The sequence below is a fragment of the Hyla sarda genome, chromosome 2 (assembly GCF_029499605.1).
Source record: "Hyla sarda isolate aHylSar1 chromosome 2, aHylSar1.hap1, whole genome shotgun sequence".
In the NCBI taxonomy this organism is placed as follows: domain Eukaryota; kingdom Metazoa; phylum Chordata; class Amphibia; order Anura; family Hylidae; genus Hyla; species Hyla sarda.
Genome location: NC_079190.1, coordinates 10,228,083 through 10,243,880, shown reverse-complemented (window position 1 = coordinate 10,243,880; position 15,798 = coordinate 10,228,083). Strand labels below are relative to the sequence as shown.

The 15,798-nt window shown below is 53.8% G+C and overlaps 1 protein-coding gene across 2 annotated transcripts in view; it reads left to right on the top strand.

Moving 5' to 3' along the window:
* The window catches only part of DNAJB13 (DnaJ heat shock protein family (Hsp40) member B13), a 30,583-nt gene extending 15,120 nt beyond the window's left edge, over positions 1 to 15,463 (top strand). For both annotated transcript variants that reach the window (XM_056561130.1, XM_056561129.1), the window contains 2 exons: positions 1,090 to 1,166; positions 15,103 to 15,463. In XM_056561130.1, coding sequence (XP_056417105.1) covers positions 1,090 to 1,166; positions 15,103 to 15,265 — 240 coding nt within the window. In that variant the 3' untranslated portion in view covers positions 15,266 to 15,463. The remainder of the gene's footprint in view (positions 1 to 1,089; positions 1,167 to 15,102) is intronic.
* The last annotated feature ends 335 nt before the right edge of the window (positions 15,464 to 15,798 follow it).

Sequence of the window (15,798 nt, the reverse complement as noted above, 5' to 3'; positions counted from 1 at the left end):
GGGGCCGCACAGCCCTCCATGTTCTTGCCAGAGGTAGCCTGACTGCCATTAGGTACCGAGATGAGATCCTCAGACCCCTTGTGAGACCATATGCTGGTGCGGTTGGCCCTGGGTTCCTCCTAATACAAGACAATGCTAGACCTCATGTGGCTGGAGTGTGTCAGCAGTTCCTGCAAGAGGAAGGCATTGATGCTATGGACTGGCCGCCCGTTCCCCTGAATCCGATTGAGCACATCGGGGACGTCTCGCTCCATCCACCACAGACTGTCCAGGAGTTGGTGGATGCTTTAGTCCAGGTCTAGGAGGACATCCCTCAGGAGACCATCCCCCACCTAATCAGGATCATGCCCAGGCGTTGTAGGGAGGTCATAAGGGCACGTGGAGGTCACACACACTACTGAGCCTCATTGGGACTTGTATTAAGGACATTACATAAAGTTGGATCAGCCTGTAGTGGGGTTTTCCACTGTGATTTTGAGGGTGACTCCATATCCAGACCTCCATGGGTTAATACATTTGATTTCCATTGATAATTTATGGTGATTTTGTTGTCACATTCAACTATGTAAAGATGAAAGTATTTCATACGATTAGTTCATTCATTCACATGTGTTATCTCAGTGTGCCCTTAATTTTTTTGAGCAGTGTATGTATATATGTGTGTGTGTATATTGTAAAAAAAATTATATATAATAATTTTATTTTTACTATATATATATATATATATATATATATATATATATATATATGTAAAAATAAAATTATATATTTATTTTTACATGTATATTATGGAAAAAAAAAAAAGAAATATATACATACACACACGTAAAAAGAGAAAATTTTATAATTTTTTTTCTTTTTACGTGTGTGTATAATATATATATATATATATATATATTGTAAGAAAATTATGTATAATTTTTTTACATTTATACATATGTAAAAAGAAAAAAATTATATAATATAACACACACAATATATCAGGTTTAATACTGTAGTGACTGTAATTAAGTGATGGTGCAGTCTCTTATACCTCCCAGCAGGGGGTAGCACCTAACCCCATCATCTCTTGTATGTCGTATGTTGCAGGCTCTGACAGGCTGCACTGTAGAAGTGGAAACACTGGATGAAAGACTATTGAACATTCCCATCAACGACATCGTACAGTGAGTATTAGCCTCCTGTGAATACTGGTTTTAAGTCAGTGTTTCCCAATCAGTGTGCCTCCAGCTGTTGCAAAACTACAACTCCCAGCATGCCCGGACAGCCGAAGGCTGTCCGGGCATGCTGGGAGTTGTAGTTTTGCAACAGCTGGAGGCACCCTGGTTGGAAAACACTGTTATAGAAATAGCAGTGGATATCGAGACGGCCCAATGACTTGTGTTTGACGTTCCCCTTTAACACCGGGTATGGACCATTGTAAAAATTCAGTGCTGTCACTTACTGACCCAATTTAGGGCATAGATGCTATGGACCTATTTAAGAACCCCTTTTCTCCACTTGTTTGCATCATATACCCATTCTCTCCTATAGAGGGCGATGCTTGGACTGCACTAACATGCCTCAGCCCTTTAACGATACAGGACGTAAATGTACGTCCTGTTGCGGTGGTACTTAACGCACCAGGATGTACATTTACGTCCTGTACATGACGGATCATGTGCGGTAGGTCCCGGCTTCTGATAGCAGCCAGCCACCCGCCGGTAATGGCCAGTAATCCCTCACATGTCATGATCAATACAGACAGGCGGCAGTGCGGTCACTAAAATGGATGATGGGATCGCCAGCGCTGCCGCGGGGATCCGATTATCCATAATGGCGGACGGAGGTCCCCTCACCTGCCTCCGTCCGTCTCCCGGCGTTTTCTGCTCTGGTCTGAGATCGAGCAGACCAGAGCAGAAGATCACCGATAATACTGATCAATGCTATGTCCTATACATAGCACTGAACAGTATTAGCAATTAGCAACATAAAAAGTCAAAAAAAAAAAAGTAATAAAAAAAGTAAAATGTGAAAAATCCCCTCCCTCCAATAAAAATGTAAATTGTCCCTTTTTCCCCCATTTTACCCCCCCCCCCCCCCCAAAAAAAAAATATATTTTTTTTTTTTAAATAAACAAACATATTTGGTATCGCTGCCTGCATAAATGTCAACACTATTTAAATGTAATGTTAATGATCCCATACGGTGAATGTAAAAAAAAAATTTCAAGATTGCTGCTTTTTTTTTTTATAACCTTTTTATTCCCAAAAAATTGATAAATGTACAGTGGACCCTCAACATACGATGGTAATTCGTTCCAAGCGAGCCATCGTTTGTCGAATCCATCGTATGTTGAGGGATTCGTGCAATGTAAAGTATAGGAAGCTGTACTCACCTGTCCCCGTCGCTCCCGATGGTGACCCCGGGCCTCCGCTGGGCTCTCCTGGTCTTCTCCGGTCCTCTGCTGTCTTCTCCGGTCCTCCGCTGTCTTCTCCGCTGTCTTCTCCGCTGTCTTCTCCGGTCCTCTGCTGTCTTCTCCGCTGTCTTCTCCGGTCCTCTGCTGTCTTCTCTGCTGTCTTCTCCTCTGTCTTCTCCGCTGTCTTCTCCGCTGTCTTCTCCGGTCCTCCGCTGTCTTCTCCGCTGTCTTCTCCGCTGTCTTCTCCGCTGTCTTCTCCGCTGTCTTCTCCGCTGTCTTCTCCGGTCCTCTGCTGTCTTCTCCACGGTCTTCTCCGCTGTCTTCTCCGCTGTCTTCTCCGGTCCTCCGCTGTCTTCTCCTCTGTCTTCTCCGCTGTCTTCTCCGCTGTCTTCTCCGGTCCTCTGCTGTCTTCTCCGCTGTCTTCTCCGGTCCTCTGCTGTCTTCTCCGCTGTCTTCTCCGGTCCTCTGCTGTCTTCTCCGCTGTCTTCTCCGCTGTCTTCTCCGCTGTCTTCTCCGGTCCTCTGCTGTCTTCTCCGCTGTCTTCTCCGGTCCTCTGCTGTCTTCTCCGCTGTCTTCTCCGCTGTCTTCTCCGGTCCTCTGCTGTCTTCTCCGCTGTCTTCTCCGGTCCTCTGCTGTCTTCTCCGCTGTCTTCTCCGCTGTCTTCTCTGGTCCTCCGCTGTCTTTTCCGGTCCTCCGCTGTCTTCTCCGGTCCTCTGCTGTCTTCTCCGCTGTCTTCTCCGCTGTCTTCTCCGCTGTCTTCTCCGCTGTCTTCTCCGCTGTCTTCTCCGCTGTCTTCTCCGCTGTCTTCTCCGCTGTCTTCCCCGCTGTCTTCTCCGCTGTCTCCTCCTGTCCTCCGCTGTCTTCTCCGCTGTCTTCTCCGCTGTCTCCTCCTGTCCTCCGCTGTCTTCTCCGCTGTCTTCTCCGCTGTCTCCTCCTGTCCTCCGCTGTCTTCTCCGCTGTCTTCTCCGCTGTCTTCTCCGGTCCTCCGCTGTCTTCTCCTCCTGTCCTCCGCTGTCTTCTCCGCTGTCTTCTCCGCTGTCTCCTCCTGTCCTCCGCTGTCTTCTCCGCTGTCTTCTCCGCTGTCTTCTCCGCTGTCTCCTCCTGTCCTCCGCTGTCTTCTCCGCTGTCTTCTCCGGTCCTCTGCTGTCTTCTCCGCTGTCTTCTCCGCTGTCTCCTCCTGTCCTCCGCTGTCTTCTCCGCTGTCTTCTCCGCTGTCTTCTCCGCTGTCTCCTCCGCTGTCTCCTCCTGTCCTCCGCTGTCTTCTCCGCTGTCTTCTCCGCTGTCTTCTCCGCTGTCTTCTCCGCTGTCTCCTCCGCTGTCTCCTCCTGTCCTCCGCTGTCTTCTCCGCTGTCTTCTCCTCTGTCTTCTCCGCTGTCTTCTCCGGTCCTCTGCTGTCTTCTCCGCTGTCTTCTCCGGTCCTCTGCTGTCTTCTCCGCTGTCTCCTCCTGTCCTCCGCTGTCTTCTCCGCTGTCTTCTCCGCTGTCTTCTCCGCTGTCTTCTCCGCTGTCTTCTCCGCTGTCTTCTCCGGTCCTCTGCTGTCTTCTCCGCTGTCTTCTCCAGTCCTCTGCTGTCTTCTCCGGTCCTCTGCTGTCTTCCGCAAGGCCTTACTGGGCCTGCGTAGCGACTTCATTACGCCGCTGCGTACGCCATTCCTATTGGATGACGTGCGCAGCAGCGTATTGACGTCATCGTAGAGGGCCGAGAAGACACCGGAAGACCAGCGCTGGACCCGGAGGGCACCCCGGAGCATCGTGGAGGGGTAAGTAATACTTACCGCACCACACTGGGAACATTAAGCTGCTATCCGGCAGCAGCTTAAGCATTTGGCGCTGCCGGATAGCACTTAATGCGATGGCCCCGACATAAAAAAGCATCGTATGTCGATTTGATCATATGTCGGGGCCATCGTAGGTCGGGGGGTCACTGTATTAAAAGTTTTACATATGCAAATATATCAATAAAAAGTACAGATCACGGTGCAAAAAATTAGCCCTCATACCGCCGCTTATACGGAAAAGTAAAAAAAAGTTACAGATCAGCAAAAGAGGGATTTTAAACGTACTAATTTGGTTAAATTTTTTTTTTTTTTAAAGCGGTACAATAATAGAAAGATATGTAATCATGGGGATCATTTTAATCGTATTGACCCACAGAATAAAGAGAACAGGTCTATTTTACCGTAAACTGAACTGCACAGCGTGAAAACGAAAACTGGTCCTGCAAAAAACAAGCCCTCATACTTGGCTGTCCGGGCATGCTGGGAGTTGTAGTTTTGCAACAGCTGGAGGCACCCTGGTTGGAAAACACTGTTATAGAAATAGCAGTGGATATCGAGACGGCCCAATGACTTGTGTTTGACGTTCCCCTTTAACACCGGGTATGGACCATTGTAAAAATTCAGTGCTGTCACTTACTGACCCAATTTAGGGCATAGATGCTATGGACCTATTTAAGAACCCCTTTTCTCCACTTGTTTGCATCATATACCCATTCTCTCCTATAGAGGGCGATGCTTGGACTGCACTAACATGCCTCAGCCCTTTAACGATACAGGACGTAAATGTACGTCCTGTTGCGGTGGTACTTAACGCACCAGGACGTACATTTACGTCCTGTACATGACGGATCATGTGCGGTAGGTCCCGGCTTCTGATAGCAGCCAGCCACCCGCCGGTAATGGCCAGTAATCCCTCACATGTCATGATCAATACAGACAGGCGGCAGTGCGGTCACTAAAATGGATGATGGGATCGCCAGCGCTGCCGCGGGGATCCGATCATCCAGCATGGCGGCCGGAGGTCCCCTCACCTGCCTCCGTCCGTCTCCCGGCGTTTTCTGCTCTGGTCTGAGATCGAGCAGACCAGAGCAGAAGATCACCGATAATACTGATCAATGCTATGTCCTATACATAGCACTGAACAGTATTAGCAATTAGCAACATAAAAAGTCAAAAAAAAAAACGTAATCAAAAAAGTAAAATGTGAAAAATCCCCTCCCTCCAATAAAAATGTAAATTGTCCCTTTTTCCCCCATTTTACCCCCCCCCCCAAAAAAAAAAATATATATTTTTTTTAAATAAACAAACATATTTGGTATCGCCGCGTGCATAAATGTCAACACTATTTAAATGTAATGTTAATGATCCCATACGGTGAATGTAAAAAAAAAATTTCAAGATTGCTGCTTTTTTTTTTTATAACCTTTTTATTCCCAAAAAATTGATAAATGTACAGTGGACCCTCAACATACGATGGTAATTCGTTCCAAGCGAGCCATCGTTTGTCGAATCCATCGTATGTTGAGGGATTCGTGCAATGTAAAGTATAGGAAGCTGTACTCACCTGTCCCCGTCGCTCCCGATGGTGACCTCGGGCCTCCGCTGGGCTCTCCTGGTCTTCTCCGGTCCTCTGCTGTCTTCTCCGGTCCTCTGCTGTCTTCTCCGGTCCTCTGCTGTCTTCTCCGGTCCTCTGCTGTCTTCTCCGCTGTCTTCTCCTCTGTCTTCTCCGCTGTCTTCTCCGGTCCTCCGCTGTCTTCTCCTCTGTCTTCTCCGCTGTCTTCTCCGGTCCTCTGCTGTCTTCTCCGCTGTCTTCTCCGCTGTCTTCTCCGCTGTCTTCTCCGGTCCTCCGCTGTCTTCTCCTCTGTCTTCTCCGCTGTCTTCTCCGCTGTCTTCTCCGGTCCTCCGCTGTCTTCTCCTCTGTCTTCTCCGCTGTCTTCTCCGCTGTCTTCTCCGGTCCTCTGCTGTCTTCTCCGCTGTCTTCTCCGGTCCTCCGCTGTCTTCTCCGCTGTCTTCTCCGCTGTCTTCTCCGCTGTCTTCTCCGCTGTCTTCTCCGGCCCTCTGCTGTCTTCTCCGCTGTCTTCTCCGCTGTCTTCTCCGGTCCTCCGCTGTCTTCTCCTCTGTCTTCTCCGGTCCTCTGCTGTCTTCTCTGCTGTCTTCTCCGCTGTCTTCTCCGCTGTCTTCTCCGGTCCTCTGCTGTCTTCTCCGCTGTCTTCTCCGCTGTCTTCTCCGGTCCTCTGCTGTCTTCTCCGCTGTCTTCTCCGCTGTCTTCTCTGGTCCTCCGCTGTCTTTTCCGGTCCTCCGCTGTCTTCTCCGGTCCTCTGCTGTCTTCTCCGCTGTCTTCTCAGCTGTCTTCTCCGGTCCTCCGCTGTCTTCTCCGCTGTCTTCTCCGGTCCTCCGCTGTCTTCTCCGCTGTCTTCTCCGCTGTCTTCTCCGCTGTCTTCTCCGCTGTCTTCTCCGGCCCTCTGCTGTCTTCTCCGCTGTCTTCTCCGCTGTCTTCTCCGCTGTCTTCTCCGGTCCTCCGCTGTCTTCTCCTCTGTCTTCTCCGGTCCTCTGCTGTCTTCTCTGCTGTCTTCTCCGCTGTCTTCTCCGCTGTCTTCTCCGGTCCTCTGCTGTCTTCTCCGCTGTCTTCTCCGCTGTCTTCTCCGGTCCTCTGCTGTCTTCTCCGCTGTCTTCTCCGCTGTCTTCTCTGGTCCTCCGCTGTCTTTTCCGGTCCTCCGCTGTCTTCTCCGGTCCTCTGCTGTCTTCTCCGCTGTCTTCTCAGCTGTCTTCTCCGGTCCTCTGCTGTCTTCTCCGCTGTCTTCTCCGCTGTCTTCTCCGCTGTCTTCTCCGGTCCTCCGCTGTCTTCTCCTCTGTCTTCTCCGGTCCTCTGCTGTCTTCTCTGCTGTCTTCTCCGCTGTCTTCTCCGCTGTCTTCTCCGGTCCTCTGCTGTCTTCTCCGCTGTCTTCTCCGCTGTCTTCTCCGGTCCTCTGCTGTCTTCTCCGCTGTCTTCTCCGCTGTCTTCTCTGGTCCTCCGCTGTCTTTTCCGGTCCTCCGCTGTCTTCTCCGGTCCTCTGCTGTCTTCTCCGCTGTCTTCTCCACTGTCTTCTCCGGTCCTCCGCTGTCTTCTCCGCTGTCTTCTCCGCTGTCTCCTCCTGTCCTCCGCTGTCTTCTCCGCTGTCTTCTCCGCTGTCTCCTCCTGTCCTCCGCTGTCTTCTCCGGTCCTCTGCTGTCTTCTCCGCTGTCTTCTCCGCTGTCTTCTCCGCTGTCTCCTCCTGTCCTCCGCTGTCTTCTCCGCTGTCTCCTCCTGTCCTCCGCTGTCTTCTCCGCTGTCTTCTCCGCTGTCTTCTCCGCTGTCTTCTCCGGTGTCTTCTCCGCTGTCTTCTCCGGTCCTCTGCTGTCTTCTCCGCTGTCTTCTCCGCTGTCTTCTCCGCTGTCTTCTCCGGTCCTCTGCTGTCTTCTCCGCTGTCTTCTCCGGTCCTCTGCTGTCTTCTCCGCTGTCTTCTCCGGTCCTCTGCTGTCTTCTCCGCTGTCTTCTCCGCTGTCTTCTCTGCTGTCTTCTCCGCTGTCTTCTCCGCTGTCTTCTCCGCTGTCTCCTCCTGTCCTCCGCTGTCTTCTCCGCTGTCTTCTCCGCTGTCTCCTCCGGTCCTCCGCTGTCTTCTCCGCTGTCTTCTCCGCTGTCTTCTCCGCTGTCTTCTCCGCTGTCTTCTCCGCTGTCTCCTCCTGTCCTCCGCTGTCTTCTCCGCTGTCTTCTCCGCTGTCTCCTCCTGTCCTCCGCTGTCTTCTCCGCTGTCTTCTCCGCTGTCTTCTCCGGTCCTCCGCTGTCTTCTCCGGTCCTCCGCTGTCTTCTCCGGTCCTCCGCTGTCTTCTCCGGTCCTCCGCTGTCTTCTCCGGTCCTCCGCTGTCTTCTCCGGTCCTCCGCTGTCTTCTCCGGTCCTCCGCTGTCTCCTCCGCTGTCTTCTCCGGTCCTCCGCTGTCTTCTCCTCTGTCTTCTCCGCTGTCTTCTCCGGTCCTCCGCTGTCTTCTCCTCTGTCTTCTCCGCTGTCTTCTCCGCTGTCTTCTCCGGTCCTCTGCTGTCTTCTCCGCTGTCTTCTCCGGTCCTCCGCTGTCTTCTCCGCTGTCTTCTCCGCTGTCTTCTCCGGTCCTCTGCTGTCTTCTCCGCTGTCTTCTCCGCTGTCTTCTCCGCTGTCTTCTCCGCTGTCTTCTCCGGTCCTCCGCTGTCTTCTCCTCTGTCTTCTCCGGTCCTCTGCTGTCTTCTCTGCTGTCTTCTCCGCTGTCTTCTCCGCTGTCTTCTCCGGTCCTCTGCTGTCTTCTCCGCTGTCTTCTCCGCTGTCTTCTCCGGTCCTCTGCTGTCTTCTCCGCTGTCTTCTCCGCTGTCTTCTCCGGTCCTCTGCTGTCTTCTCCGCTGTCTTCTCCGCTGTCTTCTCTGGTCCTCCGCTGTCTTTTCCGGTCCTCCGCTGTCTTCTCCGGTCCTCTGCTGTCTTCTCCGCTGTCTTCTCAGCTGTCTTCTCCACTGTCTTCTCCGGTCCTCCGCTGTCTTCTCCGCTGTCTTCTCCGCTGTCTCCTCCTGTCCTCCGCTGTCTTCTCCGCTGTCTTCTCCGCTGTCTCCTCCTGTCCTCCGCTGTCTTCTCCGCTGTCTTCTCCGCTGTCTCCTCCTGTCCTCCGCTGTCTTCTCCGCTGTCTCCTCCTGTCCTCCGCTGTCTTCTCCGCTGTCTTCTCCGCTGTCTTCTCCGCTGTCTTCTCCGGTGTCTTCTCCGCTGTCTTCTCCGCTGTCTTCTCTGGTCCTCCGCTGTCTTTTCCGGTCCTCCGCTGTCTTCTCCGCTGTCTTCTCAGCTGTCTTCTCCACTGTCTTCTCCGGTCCTCCGCTGTCTTCTCCGCTGTCTTCTCCGCTGTCTCCTCCTGTCCTCCGCTGTCTTCTCCGCTGTCTTCTCCGCTGTCTCCTCCTGTCCTCCGCTGTCTTCTCCGCTGTCTTCTCCGCTGTCTCCTCCTGTCCTCTGCTGTCTTCTCCGCTGTCTTCTCCGCTGTCTTCTCCGCTGTCTCCTCCTGTCCTCCGCTGTCTTCTCCGCTGTCTCCTCCTGTCCTCCGCTGTCTTCTCCGCTGTCTTCTCCGCTGTCTTCTCCGGTGTCTTCTCCGCTGTCTTCTCCGGTCCTCTGCTGTCTTCTCCGCTGTCTTCTCCGCTGTCTTCTCCGGTCCTCTGCTGTCTTCTCCGCTGTCTTCTCCGCTGTCTTCTCCGGTCCTCTGCTGTCTTCTCCGCTGTCTTCTCTGGTCCTCCGCTGTCTTTTCCGGTCCTCCGCTGTCTTCTCCGGTCCTCTGCTGTCTTCTCCGCTGTCTTCTCCGCTGTCTTCTCCGCTGTCTTCTCCGCTGTCTTCTCTGCTGTCTTCTCCGCTGTCTTCTCCGCTGTCTTCTCCGCTGTCTCCTCCTGTCCTCCGCTGTCTTCTCCGCTGTCTTCTCCGCTGTCTCCTCCGGTCCTCCGCTGTCTTCTCCGCTGTCTTCTCCGCTGTCTTCTCCGCTGTCTTCTCCGGTCCTCCGCTGTCTTCTCCTCTGTCTTCTCCGCTGTCTTCTCCGCTGTCTTCTCCGGTCCTCCGCTGTCTTCTCCTCTGTCTTCTCCGCTGTCTTCTCCGCTGTCTTCTCCGGTCCTCTGCTGTCTTCTCCGCTGTCTTCTCCGGTCCTCCGCTGTCTTCTCCGCTGTCTTCTCCGCTGTCTTCTCCGCTGTCTTCTCCGGTCCTCTGCTGTCTTCTCCGCTGTCTTCTCCGCTGTCTTCTCCGCTGTCTTCTCCGGTCCTCCGCTGTCTTCTCCTCTGTCTTCTCCGGTCCTCTGCTGTCTTCTCTGCTGTCTTCTCTGCTGTCTTCTCCGCTGTCTTCTCCGCTGTCTTCTCCGGTCCTCTGCTGTCTTCTCCGCTGTCTTCTCCGCTGTCTTCTCCGGTCCTCTGCTGTCTTCTCCGCTGTCTTCTCCGCTGTCTTCTCTGGTCCTCCGCTGTCTTTTCCGGTCCTCCGCTGTCTTCTCCGGTCCTCCGCTGTCTTCTCAGCTGTCTTCTCCACTGTCTTCTCCGGTCCTCCGCTGTCTTCTCCGCTGTCTTCTCCGCTGTCTCCTCCTGTCCTCCGCTGTCTTCTCCGCTGTCTTCTCCGCTGTCTCCTCCTGTCCTCCGCTGTCTTCTCCGGTCCTCTGCTGTCTTCTCCGCTGTCTTCTCCGCTGTCTTCTCCGCTGTCTCCTCCTGTCCTCCGCTGTCTTCTCCGCTGTCTTCTCCGCTGTCTCCTCCTGTCCTCCGCTGTCTTCTCCGCTGTCTTCTCCGCTGTCTTCTCCGCTGTCTTCTCCGGTGTCTTCTCCGCTGTCTTCTCCGGTCCTCTGCTGTCTTCTCCGCTGTCTTCTCCGCTGTCTTCTCCGGTCCTCTGCTGTCTTCTCCGCTGTCTTCTCCGCTGTCTTCTCCGGTCCTCTGCTGTCTTCTCCGCTGTCTTCTCTGGTCCTCCGCTGTCTTTTCCGGTCCTCCGCTGTCTTCTCCGGTCCTCTGCTGTCTTCTCCGCTGTCTTCTCCGCTGTCTTCTCCGCTGTCTTCTCCGCTGTCTTCTCTGCTGTCTTCTCCGCTGTCTTCTCCGCTGTCTTCTCCGCTGTCTTCTCCGCTGTCTCCTCCTGTCCTCCGCTGTCTTCTCCGCTGTCTTCTCCGCTGTCTCCTCCGGTCCTCCGCTGTCTTCTCCGCTGTCTTCTCCGCTGTCTTCTCCGCTGTCTTCTCCGCTGTCTTCTCCGCTGTCTTCTCCGCTGTCTTCTCCGCTGTCTTCTCCGCTGTCTCCTCCTGTCCTCCGCTGTCTTCTCCGCTGTCTTCTCCGCTGTCTCCTCCTGTCCTCCGCTGTCTTCTCCGCTGTCTTCTCCGCTGTCTCCTCCGGTCCTCCGCTGTCTTCTCCGCTGTCTTCTCCGCTGTCTTCTCCGCTGTCTTCTCCGGTCCTCCGCTGTCTTCTCCTCTGTCTTCTCCGCTGTCTTCTCCGCTGTCTTCTCCGGTCCTCCGCTGTCTTCTCCTCTGTCTTCTCCGCTGTCTTCTCCGCTGTCTTCTCCGGTCCTCTGCTGTCTTCTCCGCTGTCTTCTCCGGTCCTCCGCTGTCTTCTCCGCTGTCTTCTCCGCTGTCTTCTCCGGTCCTCTGCTGTCTTCTCCGCTGTCTTCTCCGCTGTCTTCTCCGCTGTCTTCTCCGGTCCTCCGCTGTCTTCTCCTCTGTCTTCTCCGGTCCTCTGCTGTCTTCTCTGCTGTCTTCTCCGCTGTCTTCTCCGCTGTCTTCTCCGGTCCTCTGCTGTCTTCTCCGCTGTCTTCTCCGCTGTCTTCTCCGGTCCTCTGCTGTCTTCTCCGCTGTCTTCTCCGCTGTCTTCTCTGGTCCTCCGCTGTCTTTTCCGGTCCTCCGCTGTCTTCTCCGGTCCTCCGCTGTCTTCTCAGCTGTCTTCTCCACTGTCTTCTCCGGTCCTCCGCTGTCTTCTCCGCTGTCTTCTCCGCTGTCTCCTCCTGTCCTCCGCTGTCTTCTCCGCTGTCTTCTCCGCTGTCTCCTCCTGTCCTCCGCTGTCTTCTCCGGTCCTCTGCTGTCTTCTCCGCTGTCTTCTCCGCTGTCTTCTCCGCTGTCTCCTCCTGTCCTCCGCTGTCTTCTCCGCTGTCTTCTCCGCTGTCTCCTCCTGTCCTCCGCTGTCTTCTCCGCTGTCTTCTCCGCTGTCTTCTCCGCTGTCTTCTCCGGTGTCTTCTCCGCTGTCTTCTCCGGTCCTCTGCTGTCTTCTCCGCTGTCTTCTCCGCTGTCTTCTCCGGTCCTCTGCTGTCTTCTCCGCTGTCTTCTCCGCTGTCTTCTCCGGTCCTCTGCTGTCTTCTCCGCTGTCTTCTCTGGTCCTCCGCTGTCTTTTCCGGTCCTCCGCTGTCTTCTCCGGTCCTCTGCTGTCTTCTCCGCTGTCTTCTCCGCTGTCTTCTCCGCTGTCTTCTCCGCTGTCTTCTCTGCTGTCTTCTCCGCTGTCTTCTCCGCTGTCTTCTCCGCTGTCTTCTCCGCTGTCTCCTCCTGTCCTCCGCTGTCTTCTCCGCTGTCTTCTCCGCTGTCTCCTCCGGTCCTCCGCTGTCTTCTCCGCTGTCTTCTCCGCTGTCTTCTCCGCTGTCTTCTCCGCTGTCTTCTCCGCTGTCTTCTCCGCTGTCTTCTCCGCTGTCTCCTCCTGTCCTCCGCTGTCTTCTCCGCTGTCTTCTCCGCTGTCTCCTCCTGTCCTCCGCTGTCTTCTCCGCTGTCTTCTCCGCTGTCTTCTCCGGTCCTCCGCTGTCTTCTCCGGTCCTCCGCTGTCTTCTCCGGTCCTCCGCTGTCTTCTCCGGTCCTCCGCTGTCTTCTCCGGTCCTCCGCTGTCTTCTCCGGTCCTCCGCTGTCTTCTCCGGTCCTCCGCTGTCTCCTCCGCTGTCTTCTCCGGTCCTCCGCTGTCTTCTCCTCTGTCTTCTCCGCTGTCTTCTCCGCTGTCTTCTCCGCTGTCTTCTCCGCTGTCTTCTCCGGTCCTCTGCTGTCTTCTCCGCTGTCTTCTCCGGTCCTCTGCTGTCTTCTCCGCTGTCTTCTCCGGTCCTCCGCTGTCTTCTCCGCTGTCTTCTCCGCTGTCTTCTCCGGTCCTCTGCTGTCTTCTCCGCTGTCTTCTCCGCTGTCTTCTCCGCTGTCTTCTCCGGTCCTCCGCTGTCTTCTCCTCTGTCTTCTCCGGTCCTCTGCTGTCTTCTCTGCTGTCTTCTCCGCTGTCTTCTCCGCTGTCTTCTCCGGTCCTCTGCTGTCTTCTCCGCTGTCTTCTCCGCTGTCTTCTCCGGTCCTCTGCTGTCTTCTCCGCTGTCTTCTCCGCTGTCTTCTCTGGTCCTCCGCTGTCTTTTCCGGTCCTCCGCTGTCTTCTCCGGTCCTCTGCTGTCTTCTCCGCTGTCTTCTCAGCTGTCTTCTCCACTGTCTTCTCCGGTCCTCCGCTGTCTTCTCCGCTGTCTTCTCCGCTGTCTCCTCCTGTCCTCCGCTGTCTTCTCCGCTGTCTTCTCCGCTGTCTCCTCCTGTCCTCCGCTGTCTTCTCCGCTGTCTTCTCCGCTGTCTTCTCCGCTGTCTCCTCCTGTCCTCCGCTGTCTTCTCCGCTGTCTCCTCCTGTCCTCCGCTGTCTTCTCCGCTGTCTTCTCCGCTGTCTTCTCCGCTGTCTTCTCCGGTGTCTTCTCCGCTGTCTTCTCCGCTGTCTTCTCTGGTCCTCTGCTGTCTTCTCCGCTGTCTTCTCCGCTGTCTTCTCCGGTCCTCTGCTGTCTTCTCCGCTGTCTTCTCTGGTCCTCCGCTGTCTTTTCCGGTCCTCCGCTGTCTTCTCCGGTCCTCTGCTGTCTTCTCCGCTGTCTTCTCCGCTGTCTTCTCTGGTCCTCTGCTGTCTTCTCCGCTGTCTTCTCCGCTGTCTTCTCCGGTCCTCTGCTGTCTTCTCCGCTGTCTTCTCTGGTCCTCCGCTGTCTTTTCCGGTCCTCCGCTGTCTTCTCCGGTCCTCTGCTGTCTTCTCCGCTGTCTTCTCCGCTGTCTCCTCCTGTCCTCCGCTGTCTTCTCCGCTGTCTTCTCCGCTGTCTCCTCCGGTCCTCCGCTGTCTTCTCCGCTGTCTTCTCCGCTGTCTTCTCCGCTGTCTTCTCCGCTGTCTTCTCCGCTGTCTTCTCCGCTGTCTCCTCCTGTCCTCCGCTGTCTTCTCCGCTGTCTTCTCCGCTGTCTCCTCCTGTCCTCCGCTGTCTTCTCCGGTCCTCCGCTGTCTTCTCCGGTCCTCCGCTGTCTTCTCCGGTCCTCCGCTGTCTTCTCCGGTCCTCCGCTGTCTTCTCCGGTCCTCCGCTGTCTCCTCCGCTGTCTTCTCCGGTCCTTTGCTTCCTTCCGCAAGGCCTTACTGGGCCTGCGTAGCGACGTCATTACGGCGCTGCGTATGCCATTCCTATTGGATGACGTGCGCAGCAGCGTATTGACGTCATCGTAGAGGGCCGAGAAGACACCGGAAGACCAGCGCTGGACCCGGAGGGCACCCCGGAGCATCGTGGAGGGGTAAGTAATACTTACCGCACCACACTGGGAACATTAAGCTGCTATCCGGCAGCAGCTTAAGCATTTGGCGCTGCCGGATAGCACTTAATGCGATGGCCCCGACATAAAAAAGCATCGTATGTCGATTTGATCATATGTCGGGGCCATCGTAGGTCGGGGGGTCACTGTATTAAAAGTTTTACATATGCAAATATATCAATAAAAAGTACAGATCACGGTGCAAAAAATTAGCCCTCATACCGCCGCTTATACGGAAAAGTAAAAAAAAGTTACAGATCAGCAAAAGAGGGATTTTAAACGTACTAATTTGGTTCAATTTTTTTTTTTTTTAAAGCGGTACAATAATAGAAAGATATGTAATCATGGGGATCATTTTAATCGTATTGACCCACAGAATAAAGAGAACAGGTCTATTTTACCGTAAACTGAACTGCACAGCGTGAAAACGAAAACATCATGCAAAAAACAAGCCCTCATACTTGTCTGTGGATGAAAATATTATTTAATTTATGATTTTTATAGAAGGCGAGGAGGAAAAAACGAAAATGTAAAAATAAAATTGTCTGAGTCCTTAAAGGGGTACTCCGCTGCTCAGCGTTTGGAACAAACTGTTCCAAATGCTGGAGCTTGTGACGTCATATCCCCGCCCCCTAATTATGTCACGCCCCGCCCCCTCAATGCAAATCCATGGGAGGGGATGTGACAGCCGTCACGCCCCCTCCCATAGACTTGCATTGAGGGGGCGGGGCGTGACATCATGAGGGGGCGGGGATAGGAGGTCACAAGCTCCCGGCTCCAGTGTTCGGGAACAGTTTGTTCCAAATGCTGAGCAGCGGAGTACCCCTTTAAGGCCCAAATGGGCCGAGTCCTTAAGGGGTTAAAGGGGGACACCATGTTAAATATTTTACACCCTATTGGTTATTAACATTGATGACATCACTTTGTTCTTCTCTCCCAGCCCCAAGTACAGTAAGGTGGTCCCCGGGGAGGGGATGCAGACACCCAGTGACCTTACCGTAAAGGGCGACCTGATCATCCAATTTGACATCCAGTTTCCAGAACACCTGACGCCGGAGAAGAAGCAGCTGCTCCGGAAAGCGCTCCTGACCCGAGACGCGTGATACATTGTAGCCGAGACACGTATCCAATCTATCTGCAGCACAGCAAGTGGACTCGCTCATCTGCCATAGTTGGACACTATGACCGAGCGTTGCACCACTAAAACTCATACAGCAGGGGGCGGTGTAGTTTGACGACACATCTCATAAGTAGTTAGGATTTCTCTACCAGGGTGCCTCCAGCTGTTGCAAAACTACAACTCCCAGCATGCCCGGACAGCCAAAGGCTGTCCGGGCATGCTGGGAGTTGTAGTTTTGCAACAGGAGGCATATTGGTTGGGAAACACTGCATCAAGCCCTTAAAGGGGTACTCCGGTGAAATTTTTTTTTTAGTTTATTTTTTTTTTTTAAATCAACTGGTGCCAGAAAGTTAAACAGATTTGTAAATTACTTCTATTAAAAAATCTTAATCCTTCCAGTACTTATTAGCTGCTGAATACTACAGCGGAAATTCTTTTCCGTTTGAAACACAGAGCTCTCTGCTGACATCACGAGCACAGTGCTCTCTGCTGACATCTCTGTCCATTTTAGGAACT